General features: G+C 43.8%; 1 protein-coding gene across 5 annotated transcripts in view; it reads left to right on the top strand.

Moving 5' to 3' along the window:
- Positions 1-755: 755 nt before the first annotated feature.
- Positions 756-11,113, top strand: part of LRRC39 (leucine rich repeat containing 39) — a 14,452-nt gene continuing 4,094 nt past the window's right edge. Inside the window, exons 1-8 of one of the 5 annotated variants that reach the window (XM_083445050.1) lie at positions 1,447-1,612; positions 1,813-1,866; positions 1,979-2,151; positions 2,582-2,687; positions 4,490-4,646; positions 5,887-6,023; positions 9,030-9,175; positions 10,748-10,900. In XM_083445050.1, the coding sequence (XP_083301176.1) occupies positions 1,991-2,151; positions 2,582-2,687; positions 4,490-4,646; positions 5,887-6,023; positions 9,030-9,175; positions 10,748-10,900 (860 nt within the window). In that variant the 5' untranslated portion in view covers positions 1,447-1,612; positions 1,813-1,866; positions 1,979-1,990. Of the gene's footprint in view, positions 1,613-1,812; positions 1,867-1,897; positions 2,152-2,581; positions 2,688-4,489; positions 4,647-5,886; positions 6,024-9,029; positions 9,176-10,747; positions 10,901-11,113 lie in introns of all 5 variants that reach the window. The other 4 variants (XM_083445051.1, XM_083445048.1, XM_083445049.1 and 1 more) reach the window with 4 other exon arrangements.

Raw genomic sequence — 11,113 nt, 5'->3', positions numbered from 1 at the left:
GTGCCAGCAGCATTCGGCCTCCTTTTTACCTGCGTGCTGACACATAGACTGGATCAAAAAGTGGATGTAAATTCAGATCCAAGAGGAAAAATGGCTATGTGGCAAGATAAAGCTACAGGAAGAAATGGACAGTAATGAGTGGGGATATCAGAAGTAGGGAAAGACTGAGAGATTTTGCAAGAATCTGGCTGGGTAATGCCAATTTTTCTGTTTCCCTCCTCACTTCCTTTCACCGCAGCAAATCATCATAATGTTTACAACAGCCAGGATTTACGTATAAGCTAAACAAGCTATAGCTTAGGGCCCCACTCTCTTGCCCCCCCCAAAAAAATTATGAGTCTTTGTAAATTGTGTTTCTAAAGGAACTTTTTTTATTGCCAAATGCCAATGTGTTTGCATTATTAAGTTTGTTATGAATAAAAAATCATTTTAAGTTAGAGCTTAATGATTATTTCACTATTAATATACTTCTTAATTGCATTTCACTATTAATATACTTCTTAATCGTATTTCAGTTCAACAATTACTCTGATAAAATGCATATTTTGTTATTTGCAAATGGCCTTAGATACCTATTAGGTCCATAAATTCCCATATAGCATATATTCAACACAAAAAACAGCGGCAAATTGTTGTTGACAAAGGACAGCTGCACATATAAAGGGCGCCATTGTGACTGAAGGGTCAGTTCTAATTTTTTACCTGTGCATTTCAGTCACAGTACTTAGGACAGAGGGCAAAACTTAGATCTGTAAGCTTAAGGAACTTTCCCTCATTGTGGAGGGAGAAGAGAGACCTCCTTTGTGACTGCCAGCCCTGGCTGGTAAAAAGTGCCCCCCTTATTGTTCTTCTCATCCCAGAGTCACCTTTAAAGATGCTGAGTACATAAACCTCTGGATTTATTTGCAATTTTGCAGGATCACCTCTCGTGCTCACAGAACTGCCCACAGTACACTAGGGAAAATTAAGTGATTACTTCTTCACTCATCCAAAAACTATAATGTCTACCCTTGTCTCTGCAGCTATCCTTCTGAAATTTGGCAGGGCTCACGCTCTCTGGAGGGGTGACCTTGCTCCAATTCTGGCCAAAGATAAGAAATAGAAGGCGGATTGAGAGAGAGAAGTTACTGCCAGGAACTTTACAATAAACTGCTCAAGCATTTCTGGCTGTTCCCCATTATTGTTTGCTAAAAAAATGACCGCTGTTATATACCCAAATTGGCAGTTCTTCTATCCAGGATTCCTCGTGGATTTAGATTCGTGTCACCAATCATAATCAGAGCTGTATTATAGTATCAATATAGTAAAACTTTTTTCATACAGAGCAGCTGAGTTTTCTTCGACTTATAGGAACACGACGAGTTCTGAAAAGCGGAAAGGGATTCAAAATTGGGGAAATGCTTCAGAGGGCTGTGACACCTGGTCACAGCAATACTTACTATTCCCGGCCAGTGTCGTGGGTTAAAATTAGAACTCGGCAGGCGTTGCATTTCACTCTTCCATAGTTGGTACAAAGGTTGTAAATGGCTTTAGCAAAGCATTCAGGGTTTGCGGCCGATTTCTGTTGTCGCACAGGAATCGGGGAGTCATGGAAAACCAGGCAATAATTGAGGTAAGCCATTACAAAATGCTTCCGTTAAAACGCCTGAGGTGAATGCATTACCAACGGATTTGTTGATCTGTTTGCTTTGTGGCTAAAAATGGGAGCAGGCTTTTGAAACAGCTTGTGATCGCTGAGCAATTGTGAGATTGGCTTTGTCCAAAATAAATAAATAACTCGCCTCTCCTCTTTTTGTCTGCTTGACTACATAGGCCTGCGAAGGAGGCTGTGATCATTTTAGGCTGTGGAACCCTCTCAATTTCATTGTACATTGTTTTTTATTATTATTACTGAAAGTTAGCAGGGATCAATGATTCTTAACACTGAAGGTCTCGCCAGGTTTTCTTCTTTTATGTGTGACGCCCCTGTATGCGAGAGTGATGCAGAAAAATGAAACCAGACACTGAACCGGGAGGTGGAAGGGCCATGACTGAAACGTCAGTTTGTGTCGGCACATTTACAGCTGTTAAGGCACTTTGGGAAGTCAGGATCCAGAAAATCAGCGAAGAGCTTCGAAAGCAAAAGGCATTCAGCCAGAGGTCTGCAGAGAGGTAGGTTGTCAATACGACTTGAGTTTCCCCAAAAAAACAATTTAGAAATTGATTTCCTAGCTTCATTGGGAGCAACATATTAAGTTGAACTATCTCCTTTGAAGGCCTGATCTGTTGGTTTATTTAGGGTATTTATGAATACCCTGATACTCCAAAGGAGTTCATGGCAATAGACAACAAGCAGAAAGCAAAATGCACCAAACATCAGTCAAAATGTGTATGAGCTAAAAATTAAATTTCAAAAACAATGGAACACCGACTCATGTTGCTTCTGAGGATTAAGCATCTTGTTATCAAACTGTAATACTTTAGGTAATTCAAAATATCTTCGGTTGATGTCTGAAAACTAATAATATGGAAGGCAGAGAGCCAGGGCCTCATCACAGGAAAAGCCCTTCTATATATTAAATATGTTACAACCTTTTTCTAGGCTGACGCTTGTTTGGGAAGAGAGAGTCAGTTTGGCCAAGCTCAAAGAAAAAGTTATCACAGAAGATGGAAGGGCTGTTTTAAAGATTGAACAAGAAGAATGGAAGGTATTGTTTGCGTGGTGGTGCTAACAAAACAGTTCACATTGTTATCCCGGCTTCAGTGCTCCACTTCATCACTTTAATCCAAGCTGTGCCAATATTATGGACTACAACTCCCATCATCCCTGACAATTGTCCATGCTGGCTTAAGCTGATGGGAATTGTAGTCCAAAACATCCAGAGGGCACCATGTTGGGTAAGACTGATTGAATCTATTGTTATATGCTCCTCTCTTCTTAGAGGAGGAGAGTTCCACGGACAATAGGCTTCATTTCTTTTGGATTAGTATGCGTACTTGGAGACGTGTGCCTTTATAATATCAGATTTTAATATACAGAAGCACATTGGAAATGCACAGGCTTCCAAAAGCACAGCCACTAACCCTGCATAAAATTCCCACATCAACAGCGCTGAGCTCCCCGCAGCTCCCTAACCCAGCTTCCAGTTTCATTCTCTCTCCATCACATGCTCTCGAGCTGCAGATTGCTTCTAATGGTCTCTCTGTCCTATTCTGCTGTGAATGCTGACTTTTCAGCCAAGCAGAGGAGTACCCTAGACAGCTCCATGCTAGGCTCAGGCTGAAGACTTCATGAGAGCAGAGCTCTGATGTTGCTTCAGCGACAGTCGCCCTCAGCCTGGAACAGGAGCCGTCGCTCTGTTTCAATAGCTAGTCTCTTCTTTGGTGTGAGGAATACTTTCCTCTCATCTGCTTTGGCAGTCATTGAGTCCAATGGGATGGAGGAGACGGGTTGCAGTTGGGCTTCTAAACTGGAGTCTCTTGAGCCAGAGGAAAGTGACAATCAGAATCATAACACCTTCCCCAAAACCTGATGGGTGAGACAGCCCAAGAGCAAGAGGGAGAGAGATTAAGCCATCAAATAACAATTCTTCCCTTTCGTTAAGCTACTGGTTGCCCATTAGTTGCTGGACTCATAACAATATGCTATGTGGTTTTATATTCTGATTTTGTTCTGTGAGCTGCCCTGAGACCTATAGGTAAAGGTAAAGGGACCCTTGACCATTAGGTCCAGTCATGACCGATTCTGGGGTTGCGGCGCTCATCTCGCTTTATTGGCTGAGGGAGCCAGCGTGCAACTTCCGGGTCATGTGGCCAGCATGACTAAGCCGCTTCTGGCGAACCAGAGCTACACATGGAAACGCCGTTTACCTTCCCGCTGGAGCGGTACCTATTTATCTACTTGCACTTTGACGTGTTTTCGAACTGTTAGGTTGGCAGAAGCAGGGACCGAGCAACAGGAGCTCAGCCCGTTGCGGGGATTCAAACTGCTGACCTTCCGATCAGCAAGTCCTAGGCACTGTGGTTTAACCCACAGCACCACCTGTGTCCATCCTGAGACCTATAGGGCGGCATATAAATTCAATAAATAAAATAAATAAATATAGCAAACAATGTACAATGACTACAAATGTGGTTATTATACAGAGAGCGGTGGGTAATGAGGGTTTGGGTTGAAGTTGAGCTTTCTGGCATTTTATAGACTTTAATATACAGTATTGAAATCCGGTCTATGTTAGCATACTGAATGATTACCATTTTTATTCCCCCTGCCACCCCAAATCTTGGAAATTGTAAACAGTGTTTTTACCTATATTCTTTGTACCGGATTATTGAAGGTGTCCAAACTACATAGGCATAAACAGAAATCTCTTAGTAGCCATTCATTTGCTATATATGTTCTGCATTGGTTCCTGGTCTTTTTTTGGCACCAAACTGATTGGATTATTGTCATTGTTTATCTGGCATGATAAGTGACATCTCCCTCTTGTTTCGTCTCATGCAAATTTAGACTCTGCCTTCTTGCTTACTGAAACTGAACCACCTCCAGGAATGGCAACTTCACAGAACTGGTCTGGTTAAAATCCCTCAATTCATCGGTCACTTTCAGAGTCGCATTGTTCTAGATCTGTCTCGAAATTCCATTGCAGAAATTCCTAGGGAAATCGGTGAGTTGAACCATGAAACCTTGTAGTTGCTTCTGAATCAGGAATGCAGGAATTTGCACAGCAACATTTATCCCGTCGAAAAGAATGCAGTGGTACCTTGGGTTAAGAACTTAATTTGTTCTGGAGGTCCGTTCTTAACCTGAGGTACCACTTTAGCCAATGGGGCCTCCTGCCGCCTCCCGGCAATTTCTGTTCTCATCCTGAAGCAAAGTTCTTAACCCAAGGTACTATTTCTGGGTTAGCGGAGTCTGTAACCTGAAGCGTCTGTAACCCGAGGTACTACTGTTTGCTTAAAATGCACCGTCTGTTGATTTTTGCTGAAACGTAAATAATTCTGAGGTTGCTTGAAATATAAAGTGGTATACAAGTCAGATAAAGTAGTAATAAATTGGGATTCCTGTTGGAATAGCTTCCTACAGAGAGGGCCTTCCTGTATGGTCTCTGTGGAGGTGGACCCAGCTTAACACTTCCACAGTCTTGAAGATAAAATTGAGAGAACCTTCAAAATCTATCAGAGATGGCCCCTCCAAAGCATCCACCTTCTTGATGTCTTCATCTGGGTTTTTTCCAGAGGATGCTATTGTTGTATGTGTGGATTTTACCCCAGGACAGATCCTGTCATGGGGGCTGGATTAAATTGACTGGTGGGCTGAATTAGGCCCCCGAAACAGACTTTGGACATGCCTGCCTTAAAACATGTAGCAGAATTTCCCAGAAAACCCCAGACCAGAGGCAATAGTACTTCATCCAGCAGAGCTTTACTTGTGCTGAAGGCAAATGAGCATAATGGTCACAAATCCAGTACATTCAGGATTAGCACTGTCCATAAGAAATCCAGTTGCAGCGTTTACAAAAGCTTATAAACTTAACTCATAATAAACCTTAGCACTAAGCATACTATGTACAGAACAGCACACCAGAAGGAAGAGAGATAGAGAAATAAAGTAAAACCCAGGCTCCTTCTGGCCTATATTTATAGTCAGCTTGACCTTAATTGGAAGAGATAAGAGAATCACTTCAAACCAGCTTCCCAGAAGGTATAACCCAAACAACATTAAGCTTCTTTCATACAGAGAAGCTTCCAGAACCTTCTTGAATGAATTAGAATAGGAAAGATATCTACACATCAGATCAATACTTTCTGCACTAAGAAATGCAAACTGAGAGCTATTTGTTGGAAAATAAGCTTTTAACAAGTGAACATTATCACCCATTTTTGTTTCATTCATACCTTTGGCAGGCCAGTTGTCAAATCTCCAAGAGCTGATCCTCAGTTACAATAAAATTAAATCTGTTCCTAAAGAGCTAAGCAACTGTGTCAGCTTAGAAAGACTGGAGCTGGCAGTGAACAGAGACATCTGTGACCTTCCCCATCAGGTTTGGAAAGACCACATTCCTTCTCTCCGTTTCTCTGATCACAAGGGTGACAAGGGACTTGCTTACAATTACCATTTTTACACCAGTGTAACCAATGTGTAGGGACGTGGGTGGCACTATGGGTTAAACCACAAAGCCTAGGACTTGCCGATCAGAAGGTCAGCGGTTCAAATCCCCACTACGAGGTGAGCTCCCATTGCTTGGTCCCTGCTCCTGCCAACCTAGCAGTTTGAAAGCATGTCAAAGTGCAAGTAGATAAATAGGTACTGCTCCGGCGGGAAGGTAAACGGCGTTTCTGTGTGCTGCTCTGGTTCGCCAGAAGCGGCTTAGTCATGCTGGCCACATGACCCAGAAGCTGTACTCCGGCTCCCTCGGCCAATAAAGCGAGATGAGTGCCGCAACCCCAGAGTCGGTCACGACTGGACCTAATGGTCAGGGGTCCCTTTTCCCTTACCTAACCAGTGTGGAATCTATCCCCTTCATTATGTGCCAACTTAGCCCTTCCCTTCCCTTACAACCAGGTGGCACCAACATGGAGACACCACTTGTGAGAGTAGATTTAATGTAACTGCCACAGTTCACCCAATTGTGGAAGCCTTTTAATGGTCAAAATTGCAGTAGCTCCATGTACAGCGCCATGTGGGTATGCCAGTTCTCATAAAGACACTGCTGCACAACCACTGTCCAATAGTTAGCTCAAAGACAGATCCCAAGGAACTGGTGCAAGGACTGCTATTTTGAGCTATCCCCTAGTATCACATTCCATTGTACAATTAGGACTGTTGACCGATTAAAGGAATCTCGGTTGATTAACTGATTTACCACTGGTTAACTCTGCATGCATCGGCACGTCAAATAATAGTTCTGAAGGAGAAACATAATTTTAAAAGATAATGCATGCATGTTCCACAGTAGAAAGAGATTTTCCTTTTGTATTTGCAAGCAGGTGGGAAGCCTGCTATAAGATGGCATAGGACACAACAGCATAAGCCTATGCACGTTTACTCGGGAGTAAGCCCCACTGTGTTGAATGGAGATTCTTCCTTAGTAAGCATGCTTAGGACAGCATCCGAAATGTTGCAGCCAGAGCGGTTCAAAGGGGGCAGCGCTAATGATTTGTTTATTATCCTCTTGATTTTATTGCAAGGAGATCCATTATTTCCAGAGAGGTTACTCATGCTTCTACTTCCTCGTTCCGTTTGGTAATGTTTGACATGGCTCTGCCTAGCTCGTTCTGCAGCCGTTTGTGCATTACATTTCCTTGCAGAAATTCTCAGGCTTGGTTTTCCCTTGTCACTCTACCAAAATATCTTGGGGCTCTGTGTTGGCCTTTTCATACTATTTGCACAACGCCCGCAGGCTTATGTGCTTACTATACAAAGTCAAACGGAGAAAGAGAACAAACGAGCCATTGCTATAGAAACAGGGCCGATTTATTTATTGAACAAGCATATCCCACTGGTCACTCAGACACCTGCTCTGCAGGCCCTTTGTTGTGGCTCATCTTTCTTACAGTATTGTATACTGGACTAGATTCAAGAATAAGCTGGCTGCCTGACTATATCCGACACATAGCCCTGGTGCCACTGATTTAGATATGATTCTTCTCAAGTAGGTGGTGGAGCTTAGCTGGCAATGGCACAAGTAAGGTCAGAGCTTTGTCTATGGCCTTGTTGGACGCAGAAGACTGGTAGGAGGAAGCAGTTGGGGAACTACGAAGGGAATAAGTCTCAGAGCCCTGGGAGTGGTGGTGGGACAATGTTTTAGTGGGCTGAAGGAGAAGACTGGGAAGAGGTGTTGGAAGCTGAGGAGGTAACAGGGTTTAGTGAATTGGAAGAGTCTGTTTCAGAGAGAAGTCCAGAATCAAGAAGCTGGGGAGTCCAAGAGGCAGAGATGAGTTAGGCTGGTGAAGAGCCATAGTAATAATTATTATTATTACTTATATCCCGCCCATCTGGCTGGGTTTTCCCAGCCACTCTGGGAGGCTCCCAACGGAATATTAAAAACACGATAAAACATCCAACATTAAAAAACTTCCCTAAACAGGGCTGCCTTCAGATGTCTTCCAAAAGTCAGATAGTTGTTTATTTCCTTGACATCTGATGGGAGGCCGTTCCACAGGGCGGGCGCCACTACCGATAAGGCCCTCTACCTGGTTCCCAGTGTGGTGTAGTGGTTCAGAGTGGTGGACTTGTAATCTGGTGAACCGGGTTCAATTCCCCGCTCCTTCACATGCAGCTGCTGGGTGACCTTGGGCTAGTCATACTTCTCTGAAGTCTCTCAGCCCCACTCACCTCACAGAGTGTTTGTTGTGGGGGAGGAAGGGAAAGGAGAATGTTAGCCGCTTTGAGACTCCAAACTCTTCTTCTTCTTCTTCCCTGTACCCACACTTCTCGCAGTGAGGGAACCGCCAGAAGGTCTTTGGAGTGTCTCTCCCTCCTGCTCCCCTCCCCTCTCCCAGAGCCAAGAGAGGCATGAAAAGGGCGGATAAGAGATTGTCTTCACACAGGCAGTCTCCAATCGCTTGGGAAAACCCTAGAAAGGAGGGAAGGCAGGAACTTTCAGTCTTGGCAACTGAACCATGGGGCAAGACCTACCGGCGATGAGCTGCTGTGCTCCTGAGGCCTCTCTGCCACGTCTGTGCAGACTGTGTTCTTGCTAATAAAGCATTAACTCCAACTTGCATGGTGTGGTTTACTGCTTGCTCGCTCCCGATACCTGCTGAGCTAAGTCCTGCACACGTGGTACAATGCTTAGGACCCTACATTCTGCTTTCCTTTCAAAGATCAGTGGGGAGGATGGATTAAAGATGACAGAAGCAACATGATTTATGTCCAGGTATATCCTGTGATCTCTCCCACCTCATGGGGTGGGGGATAGGGAGAAGCACTACTGGTTTATTGCACAGAAGAGCCCAAAATTGGATCCAACGCTTCCTCAATGTTTATAGCCCACGGCATGCTTCATAAAGTTGTTATCACTGAGATACTTATGCGTTTTTACCAGCTCAGCAACATGAAGAAGCTTTATCACCTCGATCTGAGTATGAATCAGTTCACCACCTTCCCATCAGTCATCCTGGATATGCCAAACCTGGAATGGTTAGACATGGGGAGCAACAAAATTACAGAAATCCCTGGGGATCTGGACAGGTAAATTACAAACCTTGGGGAAATTCCTGCCGCTTTCCCGTATTTATTGGTAACAATCAAAGTTTACTGAAATGAAATGCCTTGTTACCTAGATAGTAAAAACTGAAATATATTGCAGTATAGGCAAGCTGTATTATTGTACCATTTATCCTAAAGCAAACAAGTCCTTGCCGGTCGTGGGACAGAACAGGCTTTGTTTCCTTTGCAGCCAGCAGAGAAACCAAGTTGCCCATTCTTTCTCCACCAGCCTATTCAGTTACATGCATGAAATTCTGAATGCTTATGACTACCAGGCGAGTCCTTAAATATAAGGGTGTGCAAACCGAGCTAGCAGTTCAGGCTCATACATTGATGAGGATCATAGAAGCCCCCTTTGTGAGTTGTGCAGAGAGGGGTGAACAGGTGAATGACAAAACAATTTTGGCATGACTGTCTGACTTTGGGGGGGCCATATTCTCCTCTGGAAATGCTATAGTTAGTTCCTATTGCAAGGGTTTACCCTCCACCAATTCAAACTAATGCTTTGATATTGTCAGCCCTGACAAGCACCACCTCTTCAAGATCTCAGGCAGATACTGTATTTTTCGCTCCGTTAAAACGCACCTGACCGTAAGATGCACCTAGTTTTTAGAGGAGGAAAACAAGAAAAAAAAATATTCTGAACGAAACCGTGGATGTATGATTTCTGTGGTTCATGCTGTGGCGACAGACATGTGATTTGATTGTGAGTTTGGGGTAGCCCAATGCAAAAATCCTGAGAATCCATGTGGATCCGTGCTTTGTAACCACATTTTTGCACCATTGCAGCCCCACGAAACAGTGGGTACGTGGTTTTTTTGGTGCAGGCTGTAGCCATGGACATGCTATGTGATCTGATGGTAAATTTGGGGTGAGCCAATGTAAAAATCCTGAGGATCCATGGGCTTTTACCTCCCCCTCCCAAGCAGCCTCCTTTATCTCTAGAGTCTCTTATCTCCCTCCCCGATCCCTTACCGATCAGCTGCTTCCTTTCAACACTCCCTTTCCTCTTGCTTGCCCTAGTGTCTTTTCCTTAGCTGGAGCAGTTTTTTGCTCCTCCATTTCTTCTAATTTCTCTCCTCATTGCTTTAGTCTTCCTGTTTCCGCTCCTTGCAAGTTTGCTGTCTTTACCTCCCCACTCCCAGGCAGCCTCCTTTATTGCTAGCGTCCCTTATCTTGCTCCCGATCGCTTGCCGATCAGCAGCTTTGTTTCAACACCCACTTCCCTCTTTAAAAAAAAAAAAAGCATGCTCTGCTTTTTGCCCCTGGGCAATTCGGCTCCAGAGACCACGCATTCACTCCATAAGACACACAGACATTTCCCCTTACTTTTTAGGAAGAATAAAGTGTGTCTTATGGAGCAAAAAATACAGTATTTATCCTCAGCTAGCTGCCAGAGATTCCATAACTGAATACCACAGAGAAATTGCTCATAGCACTCCATGCTCAGCCTTCATTACTACCACTACAAAGAAGAATTACAGGGGGTAAAGAAATGTGTATATATAGCCAAGTAGTTTTCTTCATAATTAAGGTATCTGCTTGACTTCACAGAGCTGAAAACCTACATACTTTGTGGCTCCAAAGGAATGAAATAACTCATTTACCCGAATCCATTCGTAACCTGAAAAATCTGAGCACGCTTGTCCTTACCAGCAACAAGCTCCAAGATATTCCTGCCTGCCTAAAGGACATGACAGAGCTGAGGTGAGAGGAAAGCAATCGCTGTGTCCGCAATGTTCATATTCATAGGCAGACAGACAAAACCACACCGCTGCCTTAATATTGTGGAGGAAGTGGTCCAATAAGGTTTCAAAGTGCACATACTACTCCAGTAAACTTCGCTGCAAACCATTTCACCTGAGGATTAGATTTTAAGGCCTGAAACAGCTCTTGCTTTTTGAATTTCTCTCTAATGCA

The sequence above is a fragment of the Podarcis tiliguerta genome, assembly GCF_965153285.1.
Source record: "Podarcis tiliguerta genome assembly, chromosome: 6".
NCBI lineage: Eukaryota > Metazoa > Chordata > Lepidosauria > Squamata > Lacertidae > Podarcis > Podarcis tiliguerta.
This window is presented reverse-complemented; position numbering and strand designations above follow the sequence as displayed.